At 43.0% G+C, this 15545-nt stretch overlaps 1 protein-coding gene across 6 annotated transcripts in view; it reads right to left on the minus strand.

The window, feature by feature from the left end:
• The window catches only part of LMO3 (LIM domain only 3), a 58386-nt gene extending 44816 nt beyond the window's left edge, over positions 1-13570 (minus strand). The window contains exons 1-3 of one of the 6 annotated variants that reach the window (XM_027662194.1): positions 13496-13570; positions 12733-13015; positions 4936-5149 (exon numbers count right to left, since the gene is read on the minus strand). In XM_027662194.1, the coding sequence (XP_027517995.1) occupies positions 4936-5141 (206 nt within the window). In that variant the 5' untranslated portion in view covers positions 5142-5149; positions 12733-13015; positions 13496-13570. Of the gene's footprint in view, positions 1-4935; positions 5150-11647; positions 11779-12732; positions 13215-13495 lie in introns of those variants that run through there. The other 5 variants (XM_027662201.1, XM_027662216.1, XM_027662209.1 and 2 more) reach the window with 5 other exon arrangements.
• Between the last annotated feature and the right edge of the window lie 1975 nt (positions 13571-15545).

Consider the following 15545-nt stretch of genomic DNA (forward strand, 5'->3'; position numbering starts at 1 on the left):
AATACCCATAGAGAGTATTTATATGTACATGTAAGAAAGCTGATATCTTAGGTGTTTGCAATACTTTCCGTGATACGAGAGAGCAATGGAATCTGCTAATCGGCACCAGGCCACAAGACATTTTAAGTCTCTCCAAGTACTCTTACATAACAATTTTTTTAAATAATAATTGCCTCTAGAGAGCAAGCAGTTGTACAGAAAAAGTTGTGTCCTAAACTCTACTCTTTTCAGTCTAGCCTTTCAAAAGCTAAATATTTTACGGAGACAGCATCTTTATAACGCTTATGGTCAAACGCTTTACTTTCTGGAGTCACGTCTCATCGTTCACAAAATCTCATTCAATATCCAGTTTTAAAAACTTGGCTTTTCTCAGGTTTTTTAAGTATCCCCATCAGTGAGTAGGGAAGAGAAAAAAAACCAAACCACAACAACCAACATGATCTGTCCCTTCTTTCAGGAATACTAATCTCCTCATTTTCATAGCTGTTCAGCTGTACTTTTAAAGTCTGCAGGATATTTACAAATAAAATCAATACCAAGGTTGGGGGGGGGAGAGAGGTAACCTTTTGTGTCATCATCTTCCCCATCCTCAATAAGGGTCTAGATGTGTTTAAGGGCAAAAATTCCACCCCAATATATTAGTTTTGTTAATCCTTTTCCTATGATCTTGCGTGCCTGGCTAGGGAAATTATGCAAAAAGTAATAAAAGTTCTAATTCAATTTCCATGTTGAGAGAGGGATTTGGAAAAAAAAATAAAAAAATCAGAAGCCATATTCTTTGTGTTTACTAAGAGATATGCACTCCAACATTTAGTGTCATGGAGCTGGAGTTAAAACCAGAAACGGCGAAGATAATTTAGCTGCATGAATGCCTGCTCTTCAGTAAAATGCTGCCAAAATTAAATAGGAATGAAACAGCACTTTGTAGTCATTGGTCGCTCAGCGGGGTTTGCGTAGTTAAAAACCTAAGTGAAAAGGGTGATTGACCTACATTGCAACTAGCTTAGCACAGCTGTACTTTCATATTTTTGCTGCATCCGAGGAAGCTCATTATTTAATACAACTGAGTTACGTGTAATTGTCGGTCTTTCATTTTACACTTCCAGGGGCCAGATATTAATCTCGAGCGTGCAGCAGGCACTGCCGTGCATCTGGAGGCATCCGCGGCCGCCCATGGGAGGGCGAGGCTGAGAGACAGGATTTGCACGCGGTCGCACCTGAAATTAGGAGGCTGCCCAGGGGTAGGAGGACCTCCACAAATATGCAGAAATCAAACGAGCAGATGGAACAGAGAGCAAATCCCTTGGCACCCCAAAGGCAAACGCTCCACTGTTTCCCTATTGTTTTGAGCAGGAGCAGCCCCAGAATGCGCAACCAAAGCACATTTCACACAACTCATACCTGCGGTTTAAATAAGTAATAACATTCCAGTTAACAACCAGTTTGACATGTTAACAGCCCAAGGGCTGTTAACATAATGACTGGTCATTAATGGCAGTAATGACAGATTTCAAAGGGAATATTGTGCTTGTAAATGGACACGCTGCCAGTCAGAAGAGAGGACTGAGCAGGATAGGCTGATACATTAAGATGTCACCATACAGCTCTGGAGGGAAAAAGGGGGAAAAAAAAGTTCTTGCATATTTCACTTACTGTAAATGGACTTGAAATATTGGTGTAAACCTAAGTTCCTTAAATTAAGTCTTCACTTTCTAACCCAAGAGTGTATAAGCAGAAGACAGAAGCCTGCAGGGGAATTATACTCTGCATATCATTTTCACCAAGTGTGTTACTTCTAACATTGAGCCCTTTCTTTACCCAAGTCAGTTCTCATCCTCGTTAACAAAATGGAGTTCATTTCTGCTGCAGCCACCCTAATACCCTCGGTGTCCTACGCCACCACTGAAACCACTGGAGTGCCTCACATGAATCAGATTCCAGGGTAAAGCCTCTCACACACCCAAAGCATCTTCCAAGCTTGTTACCTCATTAAAGATTCCTTCCATCCCCTCAATCCCTCCCAATCCAGAGAAAAAGATTTTAATATAGTATAATTAACTAATTTTACCAAAGGAGAGAGCTAAAGCAAAGCGAGTTTTGAAGTTCTGAAGATACAGAGTATTTATAAGAAACTCAAAGTGGGTACCTCAGGGCTCAACTGCAGCACAAGTGCATGCATCAGGGCTGAGGGAGGGTTTAGATTTTTTGGCAGGCATCTCTAAATGAAAGATACTGGAAGTATTTTTGCAAGCAGGCAAAGACGCAATCACACAGTTTATGAATTTAAACATGAATGTTAAAGCACCCAAACTGGCTACATTATTGCTTGTAGCATCTGTAGAATGGCTCTCTTATTGAAAGGCATAATGAACACTGAGAGACAAGTTAATAAGCAATTTTACTCTTTATAGTATTGTTCAAGCCCCATATCCTCTAGAGGGCACCACATAAATTAATAGGAAGCCAGAACTGGTTTATACGTAGCAAAGATTCCCTTTATGGTTAAAAAGAAAAAAACAAAAAACTAAGAGGATAGTATGAAACCATAATCAAACCCTGATCTGATCATTAGTACAATGTAATTTGTTCCTTAAATTTATATCAAGCGTGTTGCTAAATATGAAAGCTTATTTGACTACAAAGCTAGAGAAAATTTAACTAGTTTCTACATTAGCATTAAAAAGATCACTTTTATAGGTTCACTGCATAACTAAGTAGATAAGATGCAATGAGGCAAATGACTATCTGCAATTACCTTAAGTGCATCAGTTTGAAGTTTAGTGTAAATACCTAGTTTAAATCTATGCACTCAAAAGTATTACTACAAAAAAAAAAAAGCTTGTGGCAAAAGAGCTTTGTTAAGACTCAATAAATCAAGAGACAAAACCCAGAAACATCTTAAAACCGATTACAGAATTTCTCAAGTATCCTGGTTTCACTGGTACAAAATAAAAGGTGTTGTTTATGAAGAAATGACTGAAACACCAGTCTTGAATGTGGTCATGACAGATAAAAAAATACAGTCTCCTTTCTCTGAATTGCTTAGTATGAATTTTAACAATCTATTAGCAAAATATTTACTCCTGTTAAACCTTCAAAGATCAGAGACCAACAGTGTGTGTACGTGCATCTGTGTTGGGGAAATGCTTTGCTCATATCTCTAATACTAGATAATTTTGGTTTTGATTTTAAACATTTGATTTTAAAACATTAGATCAGCTGCACTAGCACTTGGGAGATTCAGTAAGTTCAAAGTCTCCAGTAAATTTGGATCTCAGATCAAACAGTCAGAGCAGAGTTTTCTCACTCCTGCAGGCGTTTGTTGTATAAGGATTCTTAAAATTAATTTTAAAAATTGGGATGCTACTTCCCCCCTGCCCCAGAAAGCTGTTCCAACCCTCCTCTGTACACGTTCACTTTAAGATCACAAGGGACCCAGGTTCACATATAACAATTCCCTTCTGTTCCCAACAGTTTTTAAAAGTGGGGTTTTATTACCTACTACTTTGGCAGCTTTAACACAATGGTTTTAAGATGCAGACTCTACGCTAAATTCTCTGCACTCTTTTGTGGGTTCAGTTCAGAGCTTTAAGAGGTAGCAGAGTACTTTTACCACTAAGCAATCTAAGCCCATGTCTGAAGAAGCTGATCTGCCCTTGCAGCCCCAGCTCAACAAATGCACAGCACGTTTGTGAAGGTTTTTGTTCCACTCTAGAAAAAAAAGAGATCGTTACCGTGGACAGCCAAAGTACCAATAGTTAATGCTTTAATCTTGATTCCTGTTCCAACCTACCCATGCTGTACAATTTGGGAACTGATCAGTGTGTGGGAACCTTCTATTTGGTACCTGTACTTAAGCTGAACTTGTAAGTTAACACGTTCAAAAAGAATTTTAATTTTTCCCCAATGTATTACTGACTTCAACGTCCCTTTAAAAGGAAAAGGTTTCTCTAAAGGGGCAGGGGAAATATTCCCAGAAGTTCACCTTAGCCTGGAGCAGCTAGTCTCATTAGTCCCCCTCTACAGGGAATGGAGGAAAGGTACTACTATGGGAAATAGGTGCTCAGAATCACCCCAGAGGAGCCTTTTCTCTCTATTTACTGTTAAGAGCCCAGGGAGACTAAACTTGCCTATTAAACTTGGCTCCTGCAAAGTACCCCTATTTATTGACATATGCTCTGCAGATAAACTAACCTGGTGCTGCTCATCAGTACTTTGCTATGAGTTATTCCTCAGATACTTTAGAGGATGTAGGTCCACAAGCAAACAAGGCGGCAGAAAATCAGGTGATAATTTGCTGTGTCTAACAAGTGGCAACAGGTCAGCCAGCATCCCACCCAGGACACGAAGTTAAGTTAAATCAACAGAGTGGATTGGAGCTTACTAGACACGTGATTTTTAAGCATGGGGAAGATAGCTGGTCATCTTGGTCCAGCTGCTAACAGCTGAAGGGTAACATTCAAAAAAGCTTGAGAGCCACAAACGAAACCCTTTTGCAAACAAAGCGAAGACAGGTGAAACACTCCTCACTGACAGAGTTCAAACCCTGCACTGAAGGTGGGTGAAAACCATGCATGTGGTTTCAGTTGATATACCTGGCCACCACCGTGCTGCTAGGAGGAGAAGGAGGAGACCACCATCTCCCCAGGAGCACAGTGCTGTGGGAATCCTGGAGGGATTTACTCTCTTCTGCATGAGAGCACAGGACACCGGTATTGGCATCAGAAACCTGGCAGCCGCTGGCACAACCTAGTTACACGTGCTTTCTGATTCAGATTTTAATTTTGTCTCCGTGTTTCAGTATTTGTTTCCTCCTCCTCCACACATACTCCAGCCTTGCAGCCCTCGAGCGCCGCTTATGCAACACCAGCTACGTAGGAAGGACCGAACAGATTTTCCAAGTTTGCCGGTGAACGGAAGAAGGACGTGACCTACCTCAGATAGTCTCTGCGACAAAGGATAAGGTTGGCTTTGGTGTACAAGGTAGAGCCCACCTCCCCCAGGCGACAGTCACAGCAGGCACATTTCAGGCAGTCCTCATGCCAATATTTGTCCAGGGCCTTTAGAAGATATCGGTCTTTAATCTTACGGTTGCAGCCAGCACAACCTTTCGGCTTGGTGTCTGGCTGGACTGAGAGCATTTGTATACCTGAAACACAATAAGACAAGGGTGAAAACAGATATTCTCTGAAGAAGAAAAACTCTTACCCTTTTCTTCCTCCATCTCGCTGCTCCCCCTACGCCCCCTTCATTTAAAAAGTAACAGTGTAGATAGGATAAAATAACACAGATAGTCCACAGCAAGCTGAAAACAATGCTAAGATAAATTTGAGAGCAGAAACTTCCATTACTCTAAGTTCCACAGCTTCTCTTTAACACCTCATTTACCTGGTTTCTTTGCTGAAAAGAAATAAGATTAAAAAAATTAAAATGAAACATTAAAAAAGTTCAGTTGAAAAGTCATCCACTTTCAGCCAAAGTATCCAATATGTAGCAACACGAAATTTAAATAAACAGCATATCTTTGATGGCAAACACAGCTAAATCCACATATTTGTACTTATTTTCACTATCTTTATAAATATAAAAACACTCCAGATTCTAAAGAAGAAAAGACTGAAGCTTTTAGAGGCACAGGGACAGAGTTTCGGGGAGGTTTGACACAGAAATTTTGATGCTGGTGGGGGGATGTTTTATTTTTTTAAGATTTCAAGTCTTATTAGAAACATTAACGAAGTGATGAGATTTCCAGACACTTCAGTAGCAGCACTGTATTTACAACTTGTAGTGTAAAGACCTTCTGAAAAATCTGATTTTAAATAACCTGCATGAATTCGGAGAGTTTCTAGTTTGTCAAGAAAAAAAATTTAAAATTAATAATAACTAAAAAACCAACAAAACCAACCAAACAAAAAACCCCCGAAAATCCCCAAGCAAAAAAAAAAAAACCACACAAACATTGTCCCACTTTCCAATCCCAATTTTAGCCAGCAGCTGGTTTGGGACAAGGAGTACAGTAGTGTCCATTATGTAAAGAAACATCTTTTGAGGTAATAGCAGAGAGCATTTAAAAAACAATTCAAACACCTGAAACACTGTTCAATAGACAGAACTGGTAAAAGTGAAACACAGTTAGCTATGTTACTCACGGCAACACAGCCAGTTTCCAGGGATCTATTCAAAAATCAATTGCCCTCAGTTTTACAGCAAATGGGGAGAGGTCACTGCCCCAAAGTGCTTACAGACTGGTCTTTCCCGGTTAGTTGCATGAACTCCCATCCCATTTCACTCAGAACAATTCTCTGAAAGTTACTTCTCAGAATAAGCACAATCATAGCCCCGTGGATATTTTATTGGACATCAAACAGGCACCTGAGAGAAAAGAAGAACCGACAAGCTGTTTGACTATTAGGTTATCTCACTGTTTTAAAGCCAGAGATGTAATTTAAAAAAGATACTGTTCATTAGCATGTATCTGAATATTACAATCAGAATCTGTCAAGACTGGGGAACAAATGCTGTTGCCAACAAGCAAATCCTACTCCATCATTCAGGGTATGGAACCCTGTTATCATGCAGAGACTGGGAAAAGTCAAAGTCTCATAACAAAGAAAAGCAAATTCAAGAGCTCCTCATCAAGAACACTCTACTACCTACTGTTAAGAAAGGTTTACAGTCCCAGCTCCTATCAGCAGACCTTGGCTGGTGCTGTAACACACCAGCCAAGACAGGCAGGCTCAGGGAGCTAGAACACAAACAACTTGGGGTTTGGGTTTTGTTTCGTTTGCTTGCTTTTTTTAAAAGCTCTCCTAGGAAAAAGACCACGAAAGCCAGTGTAACCTTCGTGGCAATGGTAGGAGTGTGCCTTTGTGGATGTTGACGCTCCAAAGACAAGAGGTTAAATGCTGTGCCAGCTGAGGCATCCCAGGGATCTCCACACGGGCGTGCATAGAACACAAGGAATGCATGTGGACCGCAGCGACTCTAGAGCCGGTTAAGCGACTTTCCAGCGGTCCCAAGCTGAACTCCTAAGTTCCACCTGCAAAGCTGATCACTGAATTAAAAACAGTGATTCTTACTGCAACATGTGCACACAGCAGCCTCACTCCCCTCTTTGCAGTGGAGTCTATCACACATCTTGGAGTGACACACGGATCTGTTGGATTCACTGTTCAGTTGTGCCAGACAGTTCTGCGAGTGGGAACCCAAAGTACCGTGGTAGTGCTGCTGCATGACATCTAAAGCTCGTGACAACAGTGTAAGGTCTGTATTTTTCTATCCAGAAGCATAAAAATGGTCATTGCTGCCTTCCCACTACTACCCAGCTGACGCTGCTGTCACAGCTCCTACACCACTTACAGACTCCCAAAATCTGTTTTTTCATTCGCAAGGGAGAGGGTGAGATCCAGCGACCTGCACAGGACTCCACAGAGAGTCTGTGGCAAATCTGGGAACGAATACACACATCTCCTCCTGAGAAAGAACCATGAAACAAAGGCTGAGCCTTTCCTGTATTTTCAGCTGACAGCTGACTCCCCTTAATCCAGGGTACATACATAAAGCAACAAAATAGTGTGACTACAAATGACTAAAAGCAATGAAAACAACAGAGATTTTTGGTCAGAAACCTATACCAGACTGTAAAGAGAAATCCTGCTGAAACTCTAATATCATCACCTGGTCAAAAAGCCTTAATATACAGTGTTGCTTATCACGGTAATGTATATCCACAACAACAGGCTTATCCCCAGTCCCTCTCTTTGGCCATGTAAAGGACAAATGCATAAAATCAGCCACAATTTGTATAAACTTCTTGGAACTCTGTAAAAAAGTTCAGAAGCATGAAGGGCTGTTCCAGGACTTTAATCTTTAGCTCGAGGGAAACCAGAATAAACTAGGAGCTAACACAGCTAAAGGCTTTAAAGAAAAAATCTTAATGTAAAAATTTTGTTGCCTGATAAGGAAACGGGTTAGAGAGTGGAGGCTGACAGTCTCTGATCCAGGCTGATCTGTCCTGCACTGTCTGAAGGGAACAAGATGCCACAGAAACACAGCCAAACAAGTGAATATCTGAGCAGATTGCAGTAATCAAGCCTGATAATTCCCAAGGTATACGCTGCAAACATGAGGTTATTGTATTACAAATAAAACTGCAGCTTGCATATACCCTGCACAGCTTTTGAGATATTTGCTACATGAGGAAAGTAGACAGAGCCTTGTCATTCACGTTGGTCAGCCCAAATCTTTTTTGTAGAGACAAGTGGAAAGGGGCAGACACCCCATGGAAGTACTGTTTGCAATCCTGCATGTCTGTTTTCCTGAGGCAGAGAGAGAAGGTGGTGCTGACATCCCACTGGTAGCATCTTCAGATTAGGGATTCAATCTGCAGCAGCTTTTGGAGAGAAGGAATGCTTTTCTCCTCTGACAGATCTGATCTTTTTGCACTTTACTTGCAATGAAGTTGCTTCTATTTTAATGAAAGTTAAAAAAAAAATATATCCCCGAACTACTGCTTCATCATAAAAAAAAGTTACTCTTTTTTTGAAGTGCAGAAAGGTTCTAAACAAAATGAAGTCAGGAAGTGCTTGACATATCTCCAAATTTGCAAAATCCTTTTCTTCACATGCCCTGTTTAAATCACTTAATTTTGATAACAGAACACTTTATTACATTTTTTTTCTGTACTGCATGAACAGATCACCTCACAGACCATGTCTCTTCCCTTTAACATTCCCATAACATCTCCAATGCAGTCGCACTTTTAAGATATGCACTTGTGTATTTTTAGCTCTCTCTTAATTTGGCAATAAGAATACCTGCAGCTTTCTGTCAGCCAGCTTTTCACAGGCTGCCATTTAAGTACTCATTTATTTCTTAGGACACAGGAAGGACCCTTTCAGAGGCTGACAGCACCCAAAAAACCACTGAAACTGCTCCCTGCTGAAATAGCAGTACACAGCACTGCTGCCTGTTTGCCCTCCTCTCCCCCTCCCTCAGGAAAGCAGAGCTTATAGAGCACTTTCAAGACATCATACTACACCCAGGCTGTAAAAAAAAAAAAAGGAAACAAAAAAAAGAAAATCAAACCCAGCTTTCCCTTCAGTTCTACAGAGTCCTACCAATGCTCTGCATCACAGAGCAGATCCGTTCTCAGAACAGAGAAATTTCAGTGCCTAGTCTGTCACTGTCAAACAAACCCTTTTTATTTCACCCCAATATGTTTTCAAGGGCTTCCTCTATCCTTCCCTCCATTCCCTCTCTTCCTCCACCCCCAGTCCCCAAGATAGTGCACATAAACTGCAGAGCTGTGTCAGGAATAAGACTTCCTCATCCCTATCCACCACCTTTAGGATTTTTGAAGGGAGAACATAACAACCTGACTTGCAGGTTTTCAGGATTTCTTTCTATCTCTCCAAATAAGTTCGATGCAATGGACTCCCATCCCTGTTTATTGTTATCACAGTATGTTGAAACATTGTCAATTGATTTGTAAGTATGATTTCATAATAAAGAGGAAAGGATGCTGGAAAAAGCTAAATTAGGCTCCTGAAGAAAGGCAGAGAAACAAAAATCCGTTTCACTGAAATCATCACCCTTCTCAGAAATGAAAGGGAGTGAAGATTTGACATAATGAACCGTATTTTGTTAGCGATTTAGAAGCATCTGTAAGCAGGATTAGTCCCTGATGGTGCCGAGTGTGGCACAAGACACACAGAACTCAGTTTCTGGTTTGCGGTACAGACGGTTTTTGGGAGGAAGAGTTAGATATCATTGTGCACTGGATCACTTACAAACTTTTAAAGATCACTCTTCCCCCCTTCCTCGCAGGCATGCATACAGTTCTACCAAAGACAGTAGTACATACAGCAAGAAAGGGAAAACTTGCCTCTATTTAGAAAAATAATAAAATCAGTCTGCAGCAAACTTAGTATTGCTGCATCAGTCTTTAGAAGACAGCAAACTGACAGAAAACATGCAGTCAAGGAGAGAGTTAGAGGTCTAGTAAAGATAAAAAGAATACTTTTCTGATGCTTTCCCACTTTGTAGCTTCATTCTACAAGCATTCAGAGCGCCAATAATTTAGGACAATACACACACAGACTTAAAAGAAAAAAAAGTAAAGGTTTCAGAAGCTAAGAAACATTTCAGAACTCGCATGTAGCACATCAGGAGTCGTAACTAGTTTTAGATTGGCACGTAAATTGTTCTGTGGAAAATTCTTATTGCCTCCGAGACCCTGCTATTCTGAGTTATTTGACAGTTTAAGGGAAATCATAATTAAAAAAAGAGACATAAATAATAGCCTGTGCAGTGTGGTGCACAGAAATAAGTGGAACCATTTCATTTAAACTCTGGTGAGCTTTTAATTGCCTGGATTGCATTGTGAACCAGCCTAACGGTTGATTGCCTCCATTATGCTCTCTTGTTCTGTGCCATTCATCCGCACAGTCTCAGCTTCTGTAGTTAACACAACAAAGTAACCGCAACTCCATAACACTCCGGGTTTTTTTAAAAAAATAAAAGTAAGGATTTTAGTACTTTGAATATAGTCTCTTCTGTATACTTTTCAGTTAATTTTCCACGGTATATAACTAAACTTCCCCTCCTGCCCCTTCTTCTACAGAAGAATCTGCTTTTTGCTTTATTTTTTGATTTTTTTTCTTTTTTTTTTTAGAAATAAAGGACATGGATTGGGAAGGGGGAGAGATGGGAAAAAAAAAAAGAAAAGAAAGGGGAAGAGGTTAGGCAAAAAATAAAAATGGGAATGCAGTCCCACAGCTGGGAGCAGTGATACAGATTAAAAGAATTTGGCCAACATGGCTAGTCGATTGCCAAGAGACACCAAACAAAAGATTTCTCTTCTTCTTTCCCCTTCTCTTTTTGAAAGCTAGATTGGGCCTAAAAGCTTGTTTCTCTCTGTTCACTGGCCCAGAGCATCCCTGCAGGCTGTAGCCCCCTAAGGGACAACACGGCAAATAGATGTACCCAGATCTCAGGGACCGGAGCTGCTTAGCTATGTTCCTACCCCTGGCGTGTCCCCCCCTCTCTCCCCCCCCGCAACCCCCCCCCCCCCCCCACTCTCCTCCTCCTTTTTTTAGAGCAGTGGTGCTGGGAACCAATTTGATTCTCTTTTTCTCCAATGCAGCTGCAAGGCTCAGAGATACTGACATTTTTCCACTCTTATCAGTTTAATTACAGTTACCATGGCAGCAAAGTGCTAGTGCTTGGCAAAGGCCAACAAGAGATTTGCAAGACTGAGTTCAATTTTGATGCAGCTCACATGCAAAATAAAAAAAAAAATAAATAAGAAACATACACTCCACAACAAAGAATCCCTTTTTGGAGTTAGACGCTCAAGCCTTTTATGCCAATTCCTTCCCGAGCATCACAAGGATGGGGAGAGGGAGGTGTCGGGGAAAGCACGTCCCGATGTTTGTTGCACCGAGCAAAACGAATCGGTTTAAAGAGCGGTCCTACGGAGCTGTCCTAGGAAGAGGTATTTTGCGTCTCTTCAGAGCACACGCCGACACAGCCGCTCGCTACGGCAGCGCAATGAGGATGGAAGCGGCAGGAGGACCTCCCGCCTCCCCCCGGGAGCGCACCCGCTGCGCTCGCTGCGCGCCAGCGCCGGGGACCGCCGCCTTACCAAAACTTTTCTCCTTTTTCTGCATGAGTTGATTTACGGGCGCCTGGAGAGCTCCTTCTCATTGAAGCACCAAATCCCGGCAAAAGTAGCAAGTGCTTCCTCGGCTCGGGTCAAGTGAGCGGGAGCGCGGCGCGCCGCAGCGGGGGCGGGGGGCGGCGGGGATGGGAATGGGAATAGGCCGGGGGGGGGACGGGGGACGGGGACAGCACACCCGCAGCCGCCGGCCCCGCACGGCGATGGCGAGCGACAAAGCCACATGCTCCCCTAACTCTGCCCGTAAGCCTATAATCCCAGCGGTCTCTTAGCTTTGTTGTAACAAATGGGTTTGATTAAACTGTCACATGCGGCGTTCGCATACCGTATCGCGCTCGGTGCGAAGGGAGAGCGGGGAGAGGGGAGGGAAAAAAGAGGGGAAAAAAAAAAAAAGAGGAATGCTCGCAGACAGAAGTGCTGCTTCATAACGCCAGCCTGGCTGCCCTTCCCTCCCGCCGGTCCGGGAGGCGGAGGATGCGTGAGCACGGACCCCGCGGCCGGAGCGCGTCCCCACCGCCCCCGGCCCGCTCTGCGCCCCCCGGGGCTCCCCGCCCCGCTCCTGCCTCCTCTCTGCCCAAAGGGTTAACCCTGCACCGAACCAGTTGCAAATTAAACTGCCGTACGGGGAGGCTTGTGGATTAAAGCCGGGGAGTGGGAAATTAACCGACTCCCTTGATAATTGAGAGCACGTTTCGAGAAGCTCTGGAAGAAGCAAGAATAATAATAATAACGGGGAGGGGGGTGGTGGTGGGGCTGCAATTCATTGTTAACTTTGACTGCTATTCCTCGAGACATACAGTCGGATGGGTTTCGCTCAGCATCCTCCGCTTGCATGTATTTCATGTCTCATCATAAAAATAATGAAGCCTCACATGATTTAAACAAAACAGTCTCAGCAGAGCTGCAGCTTGAGTGAAAGTTGCAGTGCAGAGATGTGTGTGTGTATTGCAGCCCCGGCTTATGACTCAGAGAGAGAGGGAGAGAGAGAGAGAGTGATGCAGACACACATACACAAATGACCCAAAGCTTATGTACACAGTTGCCTCACTTACCTTCTCAATTAAGCGATACAGGGGAGGCAGTTCAATAAGCACAGTGGCTGCTTTGTAGCTCTTCTCCTTGGAAAAGGTCAAAAAGAAGCATTGTTTGGGGAAAAAAATAAAGAGGGGGTGGGAGAGATGGGGAGGGAGATCGCTATTCTTTAAGTTTAAAATAATGAGGTCCTCAAGGATCCGCCAAGTAATTGTGTTGACCGCATCCGAGCTACAGGTGTCCTCCTTTTAGTATCTTGCAGTCCAAGGCTGTCTGTCTCCGTCCTGGCTGAAGACAACTTACCTAAAGCAGCGTGTGAGGAGCCGAGTTGAATGAAGTCAGGGCTTTATCAGCTGCAAAATGCAATCCCTTACCAGCCAGACATAATACAGCAAAAGAAAAGGTCACTCAGTTATTACTGAGCCAGCAGAGCCCAGACAGCTCTTGTGGAAGACCACAGAGAAGCAGCTCCCTTCCGATTTAAGGCTATTTACCTCTCTCCCCCTCCACCCACCCACCCACCCTGCCTCTCCCCCCTCCCCCCTCCCAACTCCCCCTTTCTCTCTCTGTCTCTCTCTCTCTCCCTCTCGCTTTCTCTCTCGTTCTGCAGCTCGCTCAAGTACAGCCGCCCTCGGAAAGTGCAAAGCAGCCAGGAGACAGATTGGGCTTTGTTGGTAATTTCCCATGGTGAAAATTTACAAGCCTGCAAGTGCAGTCAGCAAAACCACATGCATATGCTAGACACAAACACCAGGGACACACACACACGCACACACAAGTGACCTCTACTGAAGCGGCTCAGGATCACCTTCCCACAGAGTGCTCCAGAAGCAGACCCGAGGAAACAGGGGGGCGTCGCCCCCCCCCCCCCCCCCCAAAGCCATCCCTCCTCCCAAAATACTTTGCTTAAACAAAACCATAAGTTGCCCACGCAAAAAAAAAAAAAAAAAAAAAAAAAAAATAAAAAGGCAAGATGCATATCTCTCTATTAATGAGTAATGAGAAAAATCCCTGAAGGTGAAAACTTTGCCTCTCTCCGTGCTAGATCTGAGCTGCTCAGAAAGCAGTGGAAACTCCGGCGTGAAAGTTTCCCGCTCCTCAGCGCGGTCCCCAGCCCGGCCACCCCCCGGGCCCCGCTTGCCACATGTCACCCCCCTCACTGCACTATTGACGCTGAATGCTGAAGGAAGGCAAGCAGTCTCCCCCCTACAGCATCCTCGTCCCAGGAGCTGAAGACAGATCCTTATTCTCTCTACCTAGTGTTGGGGGGGGGGGGGGGAATAATAGACACTGGGGGGTTATAGGTGTTGAACACCCTTGACCACGAGACAGACAGACATGCAAACACACAAGAGGTAGAGCATACTTTGACATTCATTCACTCTCACAGATGATTGTTTCTTTGTGTTTTATAATAAAGATGTTGAGCCTAGCCTACTGTAAATAAAGTTAAAAAAATCCAAAGCATCTCCCTCTAAGAGCCATCTGCAGTTGGAGAAAGACCAGATTAAGAATTTGTGAATACAGTTTTCAGACTTCAAAGTGAATATCTGTTGTCTGCTATTAGAGGCACCACACTAGATTTTCACAAAGCTTTGAAAGATGTCAGCTTACAATATACCCTAAATTTGAATGACACTCACATTATAGAAGTCTTTCAAGACCCAAGAAAGATTTAAAAGCATTGAAGTGCTCTGCCATCTACACCCCTCCCTCATATAATCCTGCAGCTCTAATAAAAATCAAAGCAACCTCAGAAATGCATATGTTTAGGACAGGTTCTCCCCCTCCACCAAGTAAGCTTCCCCCCCCCCCCCTTTTTTTTTTTTTAATACATAGATACATATAAAGGTTCCTGGAACAAGCATACTGTGCAATGAACAATTCCTGAATCTCTTGCCCCCTCTTCCTCTAAGTAGTAACAAAACTCAGCCACAACCAACCTGAGCAAGAACCCGAAAAGCACAATCAGAGGCAGCAGGCTAACAGAGCCCCTTTCTGCTGATTTGATCTGCACATAGAGAAAAGCCAAACTTGACAGAAACCTGCTCCTCTCCTGCATGCACCCATATGCTCACAAGAGCCTCACTTCCCTCTGTTTATAGACTACCTCTGCCACAACCACTCTGGAAATACAGCAGTGTGAGTGTGTGTGTGCCTCTCTCCACCAATGCACTCGGAGAAGGAGAAGAAAAGAGGGAGGGAGAAGTTATGTGTGGGGAAAGGGAGAAATAAAATCAAAACAAATGGTACAGCTAATGAGGACAATTAAATTAATTATGTTCAAGGAGATGAGATTTTTTTTCCCTCCAACTGTATGATCTGTTACCCCTCGCTGGCAACTGCTGCTCTGTAATTCATGGCAACTGATTAGTGCATCTATGCAAATCTTTGTTTAAATCATTCAACTAATTAAATGATGGGATTATTCCTCTGCCTACGGTGACATCATTCGCAGTAATTAGTACTCTATTTGGACTGTGGCAATAAGATACCCGATGTCAACACCAACCTGCAAAGACATTAACCACTTTGTCACTTTGTGTGTGTGTATGTGTGTGCATGTGCGGGGAAAGAGAAAGGAACAAACACCCAGATCTAATTGCATCTTCCACCCCTCTTTACACTCCCCCCACCAATCAAGGATTCTTAAAAAAAAACCTACAAAAAAACAACTTACTGAATAATATGCCAAACCACATGTGTAAAGGAATAAAATGGAATAGTTAACATTCAGCTCCATGCCATTCATTTCCCCCTAAAATGTAATGATAATTAGATGGGTCATAAAATGCTCTTCTTTTCATTATGACTGATGAAATGCATTAAAGCT

This window comes from Corapipo altera, unplaced genomic scaffold, assembly GCF_003945725.1.
Source record: "Corapipo altera isolate COAL_440 unplaced genomic scaffold, ASM394572v1 1, whole genome shotgun sequence".
NCBI lineage: Eukaryota > Metazoa > Chordata > Aves > Passeriformes > Pipridae > Corapipo > Corapipo altera.